The sequence below is a fragment of the Aegilops tauschii genome, chromosome 2 (assembly GCF_002575655.3).
Source record: "Aegilops tauschii subsp. strangulata cultivar AL8/78 chromosome 2, Aet v6.0, whole genome shotgun sequence".
Taxonomy (NCBI): domain Eukaryota; kingdom Viridiplantae; phylum Streptophyta; class Magnoliopsida; order Poales; family Poaceae; genus Aegilops; species Aegilops tauschii.
The window spans coordinates 396,229,782-396,245,026 of record NC_053036.3 but is presented as its reverse complement, the minus strand read 5'-3'; the positions used below and the strand labels follow the sequence as shown (position 1 = coordinate 396,245,026).

Genomic DNA, 15,245 nt, shown 5'->3' with positions numbered 1-15,245 from the left:
GAGAGAAGACTTTCAAACAACTGTGTTCACTGTATTTGGAACGGCTCGTCCACATCAGAAACCTATGATACCAGAGAGAGAAAACAATGCAAGCATATTTATTTATTTATTTATTCATTATGCTTGTACCCTGTTATTCTTTTCATTGGGTTTCAATTTGGGTTTTTCTTATAAATTGGATCAATCTCTTTCTTTTGAAATGAGATCATATTCAGGTGGGAGCCACTCCCCTGTGAAAGTTTTTTGTTATTTTTCACAACTGGATTGCTCGTACACATATATAAAATGTCCTACCAAAAACCTGCCATTCTTTTTTTGAAGAATCTCATCGTGAGGGCAAGGGGTTCCTGCTGTTTATTATGAAGAATAGAGATAATCCAGTTTACAAGGAAAACCGAACCCAAAAACTTAACAGTTCCTTGTTAATTAGTGAAAACGTACAAAACGTCCTATCAATAACCTCCCATTCTTTCTTGGAAGAACCTCATCGCGAGGGCAGGGGGTTCCTGCAGTTCATTAAGAAGAATAAAGATAGTCCAGTTTACAAGGAAGACCAAACCCAAAAACCTAACATTTCCTTGTTAATTAGGGAAACCGAGTGAAAGCCAAAAAAACACTGGAGCTTGGTGCCAAGTAGTAGGACGAGCTTGAAAAGAAAACAGAAAAGAGCATCGTATTCTGGTGCTGAACAGAATGCCAACCTTCGGAATTGCTTTGTGCATAACTTTTTTTTTTGAATAATAATAACTCTACTTTTTATTTTGTTTTGACCAATAAAGGGAAATTACCTTGCATTTGCATGTAAGTTGGTCTTTTCCTTTTCTTTTCTTTTGTGAAACACTTGATCGTGATCACCTAGAATTTCAACATAATGGGTTTGCCGGCTCGCGAAAGAACTGGATTCGGCAGGCCTAGCGGAGCTATATACTCCCTCCGTTCCTAAATATAAGCCTTTGTAGAGATTCTACGATGAACCACATACGGATGTATATAGATGCGTTTTAAGTGTAGATTCATCTATTTTACTCCGTATTTAGTCCACCTAATAGAATCTCTATAAAGACTTATATTTAAGAACGGAGGGAGTAGAACCAAGACTCCGGGAGCTGCTGGAAGTTGTTGTGTGTGTGTGACGAATAATCAATCGGTCGTTCTTGGACCTTGATCGTTGCAGGCGCACTCCAGGCAGTTTCCGATGAAGACCCGTACGTACGTACGTCGCGTGAGTGCGTGCGCGCGTTCTCATGCCTGCTTCCGAAAAAGCTCCCTTGCCGGGACGACGGGCTCCTGCGCGGCGGTGGGCTGCGCTCGGAGGAGGAACGAACGGGTCGTGCTTCCCCCGTACCGTACGTATCCGCGGACGGCGGTCCGGCATCGTAGGCGTCCAGTCGTTCTGGCTCTGACCAACCCCGTTTTAGGTAACCGCTGAAGCGTCTTCCACCGGGCCGGAAAATGGTTGGCGCGTTGCACGGAGATGGGAGGGCATTGGAAGCCTACACGATGAGTGCGGAGGTGAGCAGGCCTGATGACACGTACGAGCAGGAAGCTGCCCGGGACCGGGCCGCGGACGGTAGTCGGTAGACCTTGACCCTGTGCGACCGAGCCAGAGGCGCCCAAGCCCGACGCGGTGCGCTGGTCGTGCCTCGACGTGGTGCCTTGGCGTCGGGCGCCAGGCTGGAACTTGGGTTGGACCGGGCTAGAGCGGCGCCGGAGCTCAATCTCTCACAGCTGACTAAGGCCTTCTACAATGCTAGATGCTTAGGGAGGTGCTTAAAAAAACAAACCTGATTTTTCTTAAACATCAATGCTTATTTCTACAAAAGAAACATCAATGCTAAGGAAAAGAATACGTCCAATGCACGCCGTGGCAATATCGTCAGACACAGATGAATGATTAATGAATGCTCCATGATTTACATAAACTGTACAGAAGACATGAATACAACAATAATCTCAATGCTGCTTCTGGGAACCAAGCCTTCAAATTGTCAACAGATCTGGAGTCTCTGGACTAAATTAGCTGGCACGGATTTTCAGCACGACGGACTTACATTTGCCAGCAGAGACTTTGCGGGAGGAGACAATTCACAAGCTTGGGTTACACGATCGTGTTCCAGGCAGGGGCTTGTATACTCCAGCGCAGTTATGACTCCAAGAAGAGTTGTCTTCAGTCAATCACTTTCGTCGCTATCATACTGGCAGAGGGACTGAAGAACATTGGTCTTCTTCCCTTCTGAAGCTTCATTTTTTTCCTCGGCAGCCGGTGCTTTGCCCTTATCTTGGACAGCTGTGGATTCAGTCTTCTGTTTCTTCTGAGGATTTGCAGCACCGGGCTTTGGTTTTACTATGAATTTGGGCATCTTAGATGCAAAGCTCGTGTTTCCTGTAGGGGCAATGTTCGACTGTAAGGACCCATTTGTTTTCAAAATGGAACCCTATTTAACCACATAACAAGAAAATGACACAGGTAACACTAGAGGCAAATAGCAACATAAACAGGGTTGACATTGGAAGGCAATCCATGATAAAATATAGTGATGTCCAAAAAGCTATATGTTGGATCAGGCACAGTGCATACTAAAACAGCAAATTATCGAATGTTTGGTTCTGCATGTGCAGTCATAGCTAGAGTAGAACTTAACAATATTAGTGATACTGTGAAAAAATGATGAACGCATATGAGGGCCTACCTTCTTTACTGGCATTCTCAGGTCCATTAGCTTTGGTCAATACATCTGTTGGATTTAACACTGATTCAGAAGATCCATTGATCTGCAGAAAAAAATGAACCGTCAGCTGCCCAAATAAAAAAGTTCAATAGACGTCGAACTGAAAACAAATACAAGAAAATATTCATCGTAACAAGAAAAGCAAGCAATATCCACCCCTCATATAAAAACTGCACAATATCTTCAATAGAAATTGCTACAATGAGAGCTACTCCATAAGACATAAACACCATGAGATTTATGAGAGTGTTTGATATATCTTCTATGCTACATATTGTTTAATGACCAGCATTTTACTCTTATCAGTGAATTAATATCTTCCTCCATTAAGCTCTAACAGTTGCTATAATTAATGCAAACTGAAAGCATCCTAGAGAAAGTACAAGAAATATTTCACACAAGACAATTATTATGGTATTTCAAGTTTACTTATTAGCTAGCTTACATATTGAACAAATATACCTACTACTATAACACAGAGTTTCGTCTCCCGTCCCGCCCAAAGAACAGCCATAGTCTAGACGGGGAATAAAATCCACACACGCACGATGCCGAAAAAAACAAAGCCCACGCACGCCCAAGCACGCCAGCCTCCGATGGAATGTACACCAGGACATGTTTTTTTTAGGGAATGTACACCAGGACATGTTTTTTTTAGGGACGACAGATGATAAAATGGCATATTTTTAAGTTGTAACTGATGGCTGCTTTGTCAGGTCACCTAGTTTGGGAATATGGAATTAAATTCAAGCTAATTGTCTACAGTGATCTTTCTACAATTGATTCTTCAGAGCATAGAACCTACAATATGAAATAGAAACAGAAAAGAAAAGGAAAAATACACAATACAGTGAGACAAGTACCTTTGACATGACACTTGGCTGTCCTGGTATACCAAAATCTTCATCATCGTCATCATCGTCTTCGATCCGTTTAACATAATCTTTCGAGTTCTGCAATAACCAACAGTATGAGAGGGTTAGAAAGAATTCAAATAAAAGTTATCACATGCAGGTACATATGAAAATTGACAGAGGATTACTCGAAAAGTGATTGATTTGATAAGTTCTTCGTCTTCTTCATCTAGTTCTGCTACGGTTTTTTCCTCCTGTAAGCGCACACAAAATGACCAATATTAGAGACAAAAGATTTTAGGTAAGAAAATGATACCATGCCATACGCTAATCTACATAATACCCAAAATATGACACACTACATGTGAACATTTTATCAAATATACAGAAAACAAAATCTGTGAGATCTTGCCTTCTGATGAGCGGAATGTTTCAAAATTTCAAGCATCTGGTCAACGGAGACTCCAGCATGTCTAGACTGTAAACAGCAAAAGAAAACAGTGTCAGTACTTTGCATATACAAGTACAGAAGAATGGGAAGATGCCGAGGTCGTACCTTCATAGACCGCATTTCTTCTAAAGCAGCAAGTATGTCCATGTCCTGCTTTGAATCCATTGCTCTGTTCTCCAGTGCTTTCATTGCATCGCCCATCTCCTCCGCTTCTCGTTTTCTCTTCTCTTTGTCCACGACCTGAACAACAGAAAATACATCACCATGATTAAATTGAAACTCAAGTTGGTCGACACATAGAAGCTGTGCTTAGAATTTGCCCTATATCAGTCACCTCATCCTCTTTACGCCAAGGTTCAAAATTGCGACTAGCCCCAGATTCCACCGTGTAATCTGAATTCTGAGGGTCTGTTTTGAAGGTCATCTCAGCTGAGCACCTAGTACACTTGAAGTAAAACCTAAATAGTTGTATGCCCAAGTATGTCTGCGCATAGAAGAAAAATAATCACATTAGCATGGATTTGCATTGTATCAACGATATCAGTAACCAAAATACGCATTGTCAACATGGATACAAAATTCAAGAATTCCAAGCAATGGAAGGTTATGCTTCCCCATGTAGTGATAAACACTGGAAAAATAGGGGTTGTAAATTGGACTCAGCACTCTCAGAATAACAGTTAAAATGCATTATAGCTAGAAGATAGTGCAGGGTGCTTTGAGATTAAATGTGAGTTAGAGCATCTCCAGCAGATCACTAGAGAACCCCCCCCCCCCCCCCCCATAAGTTGTTATAGGGGCTCTACCCATAGATTTATTGCTATTCGCATGTGTCATGTGTGCTGCTGTTGCAGATCACCAATAAACTCATCCCCAATTTACTTTCGGCATGTGGGGCCAACATGTCGGTGAGCTAAAAAAATCTTCCTCTCTCTCTCTCTCTCTCTCTCTTCTTCACGAATTCTCTCATGGCACAAGGCGGGGAGGTGTGCCGGCAGCCGTGGGGGCGGCGACAGAGGCAAGGAGGCTCGCCGGCAGCCGGGGCGGTGATGGTGGTGGTGAGGAGCGCGCCGGCGGCGCGGTGGGATTTAATGGTGGCTCGGTGATGTGGCATTTATAGGGTGGGTTGCACCTTCCCCCTCTATATAGGGCGAGTTGGGGTGGGTTTTTTGGTGATCACCAAGAAGTTTTGAGGGAAAGGGGATCTGCACCCAACTCACTGAGTTTTTTGGGCAAAGGGGATCTGCTGGAGATGCTCTTATTGACTTTGTGTGCCCCACTTTTGATATAGTACTTCATATAAACATGAACTTTGTGTTGCATGCCAATGAAGATTGTGAAAAATCAAAGCAGACAATATGATTTGAATAGCTTCTTTGACTAGCCTATACAACTTGGATCACTGAGTTATAGCTTTTCGATTTTGCGCAGACCGGAACAAGCATCAATGGGCAAACGCCACACCATGGCAAAACTGACACTACCGCTTAGTAATCGGAGCATGAATCGACTCAAATTGTGCAATTAGAACCCCCTGGGGCGCTAGGGCTAAATAACCAAGCCTAGGTATCACGACAATCGGCGTACCTCGCCGATGCAGTCCTCCTTGCGCGAGTTGAACTTGGTGCCCTTGTAGATGTAGGTCCCGCAAGTGCCACAGCGGATGCTCATGGGAAGCATCATGCGCACGGTGATCTGCTTGTTCTTGGGCTGCTTCCGCCGCGGGATCTTCGCCGGGTCGAAATCCGGCGGGTAGTACTTGTTCAGCACCTTCCGCTCACCCATCGCTCCTCCGCCGGCAAGCTCGCCGGAGCACTAGGTTGGAGGCGGCGGAGAGAGGGTCTGGTGGGTCGTTGCGACGGCGGCGCCTGAGGGTCGCAACTCGCAAAGGCAGTAGGCGGTCGTGGTAGGAATTTGGGTTGCGTCGGCAGGTTTTCTTTTTCGAGAAAAGAGTATGTTTTGATCCCGAACCTGCTATACACACGACGATAACCACACGATTTGAGGACGATGCAGAACATCACACCATCCAATACACATCAGCAGCGCCGGTCCACCGTAGGATACCAGCGTCGGCTGCATGTCGTCCCCAGTTTCGTTTGATCCCTTAAAGCATCTCCAGCCACGCCCCCAAAGGCCTTTTTTAGCGCCGGCGTCTAAAAACCAGGCCAGTCGCGTCTCAGGAGCTCATTTTTCACCGGTTTGGCTCGAAACTGGCGCCGGTGGACCCAGGCTGAACCCGGCGCGTTGGGGGCGCCCCGGGACGCCGGGGCAATCGGTTTTGGCGCGAACGAACGGCGAGCCCGCCGAGTCAGCAACACCCGCCTCATCGTCCTCACAACGCCTCGTTTCCCGCGGGGAAAATCAATGCCAAGGCTGTCGTCGGTCAGCCTTTCATTCATTCCTCACGGGCGGCACGGTGTGGCGACGCGCCCACTCCCGCCACGCGTACACACAACCCACCCTTCCTCCCCGACCGCTATATAAAGCAGCACCTCCCTCGTCGGGGACGCACCCGCCCGCAGTCCTCCTTCTCCCCGTGCACAGCCGCCGCCGACGAACTCTTTCTGCCACCACGGACGATGGGCGAGAGGTTCCCCGGCGACGGGGCGGCGGCCAATGGCTTCGGTCGCCGCTCGCTGCACGAGTGGGAAGCCCACCTCCTGCATGAAGCAAGCATCCCGGCGCCTCCCGACATGCGCGCGCCGGGGCGGTGGAGGCTCGGTGCTGGGTGTAGGAGATATGCCCTAGAGGCAATAATAAATGATATTATTTATCTCCGAGTTCATATTATGTTTATGTTCCATGCTATAACTGCTGTGGTTCCCGAGCCCGTATATCCATAAAGGCTCTGGGGAGAACCCATATGCACGTGTGGAATAATAAACCATAAATTGTATTCCTAGTCGTGCCTCTAAGACTAGCTCAAGTGTTGCATGATGATTATGTTTTCCCAATCATGGGCATGTCTATGCCAAGCAACTTTGAGGGCACAATGTCAGGAAGGACATTTGTGTTGAATCGACCCGAATTGATGTTATGCTATGAGATACATTCGTCACAAGTTAATGGTTTATAACACAGAGATAGTTAATGTTTGCATAATTCCTTAGACCATGAGAGTATCGAGTTTCTTCATGCTTGCTTCATGAACTTTGGGGTTTGTTAAACGTCATCCGTAACTGGATGGCTATTACGGCGGCTTACGGGTTCATGGGAAAGTGTTAAGTAACTTGATAGCTCGAGATTGGGATTTGCTCCTCCGACGATGGAGAGATATACTCGGGCCCTCTCGGTGTTACGGTATCCATCATCGTCTGGCCAGACACTTTGTGATTTGATCACGGGGATGCCAGAACACGATAACGAGAAAAGAGAACAATACCGGTAACGAGGTAACTAGCATAGTGGACAAGTTGTTGATCCACGGGAATGCCAACATGTCTCACCTCGGGTATTTGTAACATATCGCGAAGCAACAGGAATAGCTCACTTCAACTGGAGGTTCACTCGAATATTCATTCGTGTGGGTATAGGGGTCAATATGGGTGTCCACGGCTCCGATGTTGATCATTGATCGGAAGGGGTTCCGGGTCATGTCTATACTTCACCGAACCTACAGGGTCACACGCTTAAGGGTCATCTATCTGCTGAATACTAGACAAGGAGTCTGAGAGAAAATCACCAAAAAAGTTTCGGACACCGAAAAATTTCGGACAGCGGAAAAGTTCCGCATAGAGAGGTCACCGGATGAGTTTCGGTGAAACCGAAAACGTTGTTTAGGGTATGCCATTAAGTCAAAATGGTTTCGGCACATGCCTGATAATTCTTGGAGGGTGCCAGAATCATTCTGGAAACTTTTTGGAATTTTCAGAAATAAAAACCGAAAATGTTTCGGAGCTGCCGGTACCGCTTTGGCTGTTTTTCGCAGATGAAATTCACTAATCTGAAATTGTTTCAGAACGAATCCAAAATCATTTTAGTGGGTACTGGAATTATTCTAAGACCCACAGAAATATTTTCGGATTTAGTGGACGCGAAAAATTGTCTTCATGAATAGTGAAAACGCATTCTTGTTTGCTTTTCGCAGATGAAAATCACTAAACCGAAATTGTTTCGGAACGCGTTGAAAATTATTTTAGTGGGTACTGGAAATGTTCTGAGCCCACATAAATATTTTCAGTTCAAACGGACGCTGAAAAATGTCGTCATGAATAGTGAAAGTGCTTTTTGCTTGGCTTCTTTGAGAAGCCACCTTGAGGGCCTTTTTGGTATTTCCCCCTTGGCTTCTTGGAGAAGCCACCCTTGGGCTTGGCCTATAAATAGGGGTGGAGGGGGCTGCCTAAAGGATCATCCCTTCTCACATACAAGTGCCATGCATGATATGGCTTCTCTCTCCCTCCCAGCGAAATAGTTTCGTAGAGCCGAAAGGCTGTCTGGGTTCCGGTGGGAACTAGTTCTGGACGGCGAAGCCCTGCCGGATAGATGACACCGTATGTGTGCAACTCTGTAGAGAGATCGTAGTTTCGGTCTTAGTTCGTGAGTGCCTCCCGAAGGGCTGTCCGTGTGACCGTCCGAGTTTCGAAGGTCCTCCCGAAGGGCTGTCCGAGTGACCGTTCGAGTTTCGAAGGTCCTCCCGAAGGGCTGTCCGCGACACCGTCCGGGGGACTGTTCGACCGCCTCCCGGAGGGCTGTCTGAGGAGCAGATGAGGGTATACATCCTCGCGGTTGGGAGGTTGTAAATCCTAGCTGCGGGGATCTGCACCGTCGATCGTCATCGACTCTACTTCCCGCTGCGCTACGAGTCGGTAACGAAAAAGATCAAACCTTGTATGCAGTCTCCATAGTGGTCCTGGGCTGGTGCGTAGGTCAGAATTTTTTTGTTTTCTGCTGCGTTACCCTTTAGTGGCATCATGAGCCGTGTTATGCGTAGATGCAGGTTGCGATCTAGAATACATAGAGATGTATGGGTATTGCATAATATAATTAGGTAGTAGATGAGATCTATTGCTGAAAATTATTTATGCGGGTGACAGATGAAATCTGTTACCCGATGTTCTTGTTGCTTCCCTAGAATTTGCGTTTGCTCAATCTCGAGACAGCATGGTGGAATTTGACAAAGTTCTGGCAATCCGTGATCCTGATTGATCATGGAAGTGCTATCAGTTCTTTGGGTTCTGCCGTAGTCAAAAGAAAGATGAAATTCGCAGACGACAGGGCAATGCAGATATGATCTGCACGGGGGTCATGCGTATGACGAAGTTTAGTATGGGTTCGAGATTTTATAGTCTCGTGCTTCATACACCCTGCAAAGTTAATCTAGCGACATGAACTATCATACTTGATGATGAACGTTGGTCGCTGCGGTTTAAGTCAAAACCTTAGAAGCCACGTAAAATAAATTTTGCATAAACCGATTAAAGGCGTCTAACTTGGTTTTGCAGGATGTGCATGTGATGTGGTATAGCAGTGCTCATACTAATTCGATTATGTATGAGATGACTATATGATGTAATTTGATTAACATGACCTGCGTGTCATGATTCGGCATGATGGCTGGAGCCATATGATTGCACTTTAATGACCTGCGTGTCAACCTTAAGTAATGCATTAATTTTATACGCTATGGAGATAGCAATATTATCTGGTGCATCGACAAGGTGGTGGCAATCTTCGCGAAGGTGAACACCAACACGAATGCCGAAGACGAAGAAATGAAATACTTCTCCGTCAGAAAGGGCTATACCATATCATGCTATTATGAATTGCCTGAGATGTTTATCCCTTATGATGCACCCTTCTTGATTGCGCGGTAGTCGCTTTTTATTAGGGTGATCTCTCACAAAAATACCAAGTAGTTAGTGTTCTCCCAAGTGTAGCACTGTCACGGCACCTATCTTTTCGGGGTGCGCCGTGTCACACAGGTACGAACGATTAGAGAAGTGTGAGGCGGGTGAGTTGAGACCTCGCAGCGAGATCACTTGGTTGTCTTGACGTTCAGGCATGACCGTCATGAGCTCGGAACACACGCATCGAAAGATGAACAAGAGTCACATAGAGATGTGATTGGCAAGTTGGCCTACCGGTTGAGATTTTTCGTCATCAGTGGTGTTACACCAATGGCGAATAATTGAAATGTGGGTCTTGTATCACTCACAATCAATTTTGAGAGATATTGATTTGAGTGGGAGCGCACTGTTGAATTAACATGTTTAATTCTCAATGCAATCAATTTTGAACACTGTCTAAGTGTGGTTTGCATAATAGTTGTAGAATAATGGCTCGCATTTCCACCTTACCTATTAAAATTGAATAGCTGTTAAATATCTGGTTAAAACTTTACGATTGGTAACGTAATATGAGGATTGTCCTCAAAAGTGCCGAGAAGGACTTTGTCCTATCGCATGCTTTCCGTATCCTCCCGCTAATGCTATGGATCATGTGACTCTCGTCCTTCAATCCAAAAGCTAGAATTCTGTTACGGTCAAGTGAAATATGTTTGCTTCCATGAAACCCAAACTTCGAAAGTTGGGATAGTTATATGATATTCATGGAACTGAAAATTATTTTCAGATACAAACAAAGCAATGTTTGTTTGCAAGTATTAGTAAAAGTGTTTACCATGCATTTGACTATTGGGAAAGGGATCCAGAAGAACGCCTGTCATATAATGAAAGGTGAATAAAACAACAACTTAAAGAGAAAGGAAGTGTCCAAAGGGTGTTAGTATGACTTACACGCCTAGGAAGTCCGGGGCTAATGCCACTCTTAAGTTGGGTGCTTCTTCTGAGAGTAGGAGAAATACTAAAAGTTAAACTGTTAGAAGTATAAAGGCAAAAGGAAAGAAGACTGGAATATCCAGCTCATGTATGAATGTCATACAAGTTTTTGATGTATAGAAGGCTGGTCAAAGATATAGTTCTTGCGAATTATGGTTAAACATGTTAATCACTAATTCTTGGGTATTGTGAGTTCATCACAAAAATGCCCGCTCGATTGCATTCTGTTGCAACTTGATGTAAGAACTAGTATGGCCTGAAAGACTAGCTAGAAATGAGGTTAAGGTATACACAGGGAACATAGTAAATGTTACTATACCTTCCATCGGTGTATTGCCATCTGTATTTATTTTCATAATTCATTTAGAGTTTTACAAACTCTATCCCATTGCATAAGGTATCTTGCAAGAAGGTTGTTCATAAGAGAACTTCTTATGTTCGATGTTATGAATAACACAAGGGCCATACTTTCATTATGAATGAGATGTATGTTATGAATATTGATAATAATACAATACCTCTGGGTTTACTTTCATAATTCATTTTAGAGTTTCATAAACTCTAGCCCGTTGCACAATGTTTGTTGCAAAAGAGTTGTTCATAAAAACAACAATTGTTGTTAAGTATTATGAATAACATGAAGGGCCATGCTTCCATCCAAGATGGATGTATGTTATGAATATTGATGGTAATATAATACATCCATAACACTGACGCTAAATGTCGCAAGACTATGAGAATACCACACATGTGTGGCACTGTATTTGGTCACATTGGAGAAACCCGCATGGAAAAATTCCATTATGATGGATTTTGAAGTCGTTTGATTTTGAATCATCTGACACTTGCAACTTTTCTCCGAAAAGTGAAGTGACTGAAATACCGTTCACAGGCCATAAGGAACGAGCAACAAACTTATTGGTGATCATACATTTTGATGTGTGTAGTTCAATAAATGTTGTTGCAAGTAGTGGATTTATATATCTTCAGAAATGACTCAAGTAGATATATGGATATTTGCTTGATGAGACATAAGTCTGGATCTTTTGAAATCATTTGAAAGGTTTTCAAAAATGAAGTAGAAGTTATTGTAACAAGAAAATTATGTTTCTGCAATTTGATTGCACAAAGGAATATTTGAGTTACATGTTTAGCGAATGTCTGATGAGTTGTGAAAGGGGTTTCATAACTTGCACCTCCCGGAACACCACTGCAAGTGAAAAGTCCGTGGAGATGTAATCTAACCATTTATGACATGGTAAGGTCAAAGATGACATAAATAAATTTGCCATTATCCTTTTTAAAGTGATGCTTTAGAGACTGCGGCTTTTACACTGAAAAGAGCTACATCGGGTCTGTTGAAATGAAGCCATGGTATGGTACGCCCAACCATGTTATATCTTTTCTTAACATTTGGAATATGGGGCTTGTGTAAAAGGTTACAAACCTATTCCAAATCAGACAAGTGCTACTTTGTAGGTTATACCAAAATGTAGGGTATTCCTCCCTCACTATACGAGGCAAACAGTTTTGCCGCGAAACGGCGTGCTTTTAAAGAGAATGGTTCTTTCAAAAAGGTGAGTGGGAGAATAGTGCAACTCGACGAGATAAACAGTATCTTCGTCATCAGATCAAAGGAAAGAGACCTTGGAAGTAATTCCAGAGTTTCCTACTGCGACTGATACGGAAGTCTCTACAATAAAATGTATGAACTTCGGTCGAACTTGCAGCTGAACCACGTAGGCAAGGCTCGTGCAAACCTCTCAGGTGCGCAAACGAGATATTGTTGTTAGACAACATTATACCTACGATACACAAGGAAGCGTTGATGGGCCCTGACTCCAGAATTGGCTAAATGCCAATACAACCCGAGTTAGTTTCCATATAAGTGATTCAAGATTAAAACCTTGATACACCTTTCGGAAGACTTAGAGTCTAACGGATATTTATGGAACTTAAAACTGATACGGATAAAAATGTTTTATCCATAAAGCTCGACTTGTTGAAATAACAAGTTCAAGAGTTGACTACAATGAGGTTGTTTTCATCGTAGCGATGCTTAAAGTCGGTTCGGGTTGAACTAGCAATTAATACATATTTCAATCATGAGATATGAAACATGGATGACAATAGGATTTCCATCTGATGGAAATGAAACCAAGGACTTGCATGTGTTACAGTCCACGGCATTTTGTCTATCCAGAGGATGCTAGTAAGGGTGCAAACTTCAGAGTTCCAGCGATGGACAGAAGAGAGCAAAATGGAGTTGGAATCTTCGTGCTTTGATGAAATGGTCAAAGGGGTTTGACTTCATCAATGGGTAACGAAGATGCTTGTAATTCAAGAAAGTAAGTGGGAGCATAATAATATTTCTAAAAACCTTATGTGCTTGGCACATTGGTAATTGGAAATAAATTTCTTGACACGAATTAGGACTTCATTTGAAAATAGTTTTTTGATGAAGTGCTTAGGCTAAATAGCCTCAATATTAGGCATGATGATCTATGGAGATAGATTTACCTAATGGGGCTAAGCAATGGATACATATTGACAAGATGCTAAAACCTTTTAGCATTTAAAACACCAAGGAGTGATTCTTGCCGAAGTCACATGGAAAGAGTTTTTGCAAGACTCGGTGTCCCAAAACACTGATGAGTAAAATACATGATGGAGATTCCACACACTCTTGTGTTTGGATTAATCATGTATTCCATGGTATGTAAAACAACCAGATATGTCTGATACTCCCAAGGTGTTGCGGGTATGGATACCAAAGTGATCAAATTACTGATCATGGGACAACAGTGAAAGATGTTATTGAGTACTAGAGTAAGTACTGGTGATATGTTTTCTCGCAAGCGGAGATCATGAAGAGTTCGTTGTAAAATGTTACATCGATACAGTCTTCATCTTTTCTCCATGCGATTTTCGATTTAAGTTAAGGGTTTTGTGTAATACACAATATGGTGGCACATTAGTTGGAAATTGTTCCAAACAAGTTACTGTGGCGAATTCTATAACAGAGGCGAAGTATGTTGCCGCTTTAGAAGCGACAAAGACAAAGATGTTGAATCATATAGTTCATTCATGAACATAGTATGGTTCCAAGAAGGCTTTGGTCAATGGACACTATTGCAGATAGTTGCTCCATAACTCAGTCTGAGGAATCAGGTTTCGACCAATGATTCACATATATACAAAGCCAAGTCCACACAAAATATGAATTTTGTGAAAGCATGAAAATGTGAGGATATGCAGAGATACACATGGAGCTGAAATTGTCAGATCCGATGGACATCAGGCTATACCACATGCGAAGCATTTTTTACACCAGTATGCCATAGGTGTAAAGTGCATTAGCATTAACTAGATTATTGAGTCTAGTGCAAGTGGGAGTCTGTAGGAGATATGCCCTAGAGGCAATAATAAATGATATTATTTATCTCCGAGTTCATATTATGTTTATGTTCCATGCTATAACTGCTGTGGTTCCCGAGCCCGTATATCCATAAAGGCTCTGGGGAGAACCCATATGCACGTGTGGAATAATAAACGATAAATTGTATTCCTAGTCGTGCCTCTAAGACTAGCTCAAGTGTTGCATGATGATTATGTTTTCCCAATCATGGGCATGTCTATGCCAAGCAACTTTGAGGGCACAATGTCAGGAAGGACATTTGTGTTGAATCGACCCGAATTGATGTTATGCTATGAGATACATTCGTCACAAGTTAATGGTTTATAACACAGAGATAGTTAATGTTTGCATAATTCCTTAGACCATGAGAGTATCGAGTTTCTTCATGCTTGCTTCATGAACTTTGGGGTTTGTTAAACGTCATCCGTAACTGGATGGCTATTACGGCGGCTTACGGGTTCATGGGAAAGTGTTAAGTAACTTGATAGCTCGAGATTGGGATTTGCTCCTCCGACGATGGAGAGATATACTCGGGCCCTCTCGGTGTTACGGTATCCATCATCGTCTGGCCAGACACTTTGTGATTTGATCACGGGGATGCCGGAACACGATAACGAGAAAAGAGAACAATACCGGTAACGAGGTAACTAGCATAGTGGACAAGTTGTTGATCCACGGGAATGCCAACATGTCTCACCTCGGGTATTTGTAACATATCGCGAAGCAACAGGAATAGCTCACTGCAACTGGAGGTTCACTCGAATATTCATTCGTGTGGGTATAGGGGTCAATATGGGTGTCCACGGCTCCGATGTTGATCATTGATCGGAAGGGGTTCCGGGTCATGTCTATACTTCACCGAACCTATAGGGTCACACGCTTAAGGGTCATCTATCTGCTGAATACTAGACAAGGAGTCTGAGAGAAAATCACCAAAAAAGTTTCGGACAGCGGAAAAGTTCCGCAGAGAGAGGTCACCGGATGAGTTTCGGTGAAACCGAAAAAGTTGTTTCG

General features: G+C 43.4%; 1 protein-coding gene across 1 annotated transcript; it reads right to left on the bottom strand.

The window, feature by feature from the left end:
* Nucleotides 1-1,871: 1,871 nt before the first annotated feature.
* On the bottom strand, nt 1,872-6,002 carry LOC109751639 (splicing factor YJU2). The gene is made up of 8 exons (XM_020310519.4): nt 5,622-6,002; nt 4,369-4,518; nt 4,140-4,274; nt 3,996-4,061; nt 3,772-3,837; nt 3,593-3,682; nt 2,691-2,772; nt 1,872-2,383 (listed from the first exon to the last, which is right to left on the bottom strand). Exons 1-8 carry the CDS (start codon nt 5,817-5,819, stop codon nt 2,172-2,174), a joined length of 999 nt encoding a protein of 332 aa, XP_020166108.1. The 5' UTR covers nt 5,820-6,002; the 3' UTR covers nt 1,872-2,171.
* Between the last annotated feature and the right edge of the window lie 9,243 nt (nt 6,003-15,245).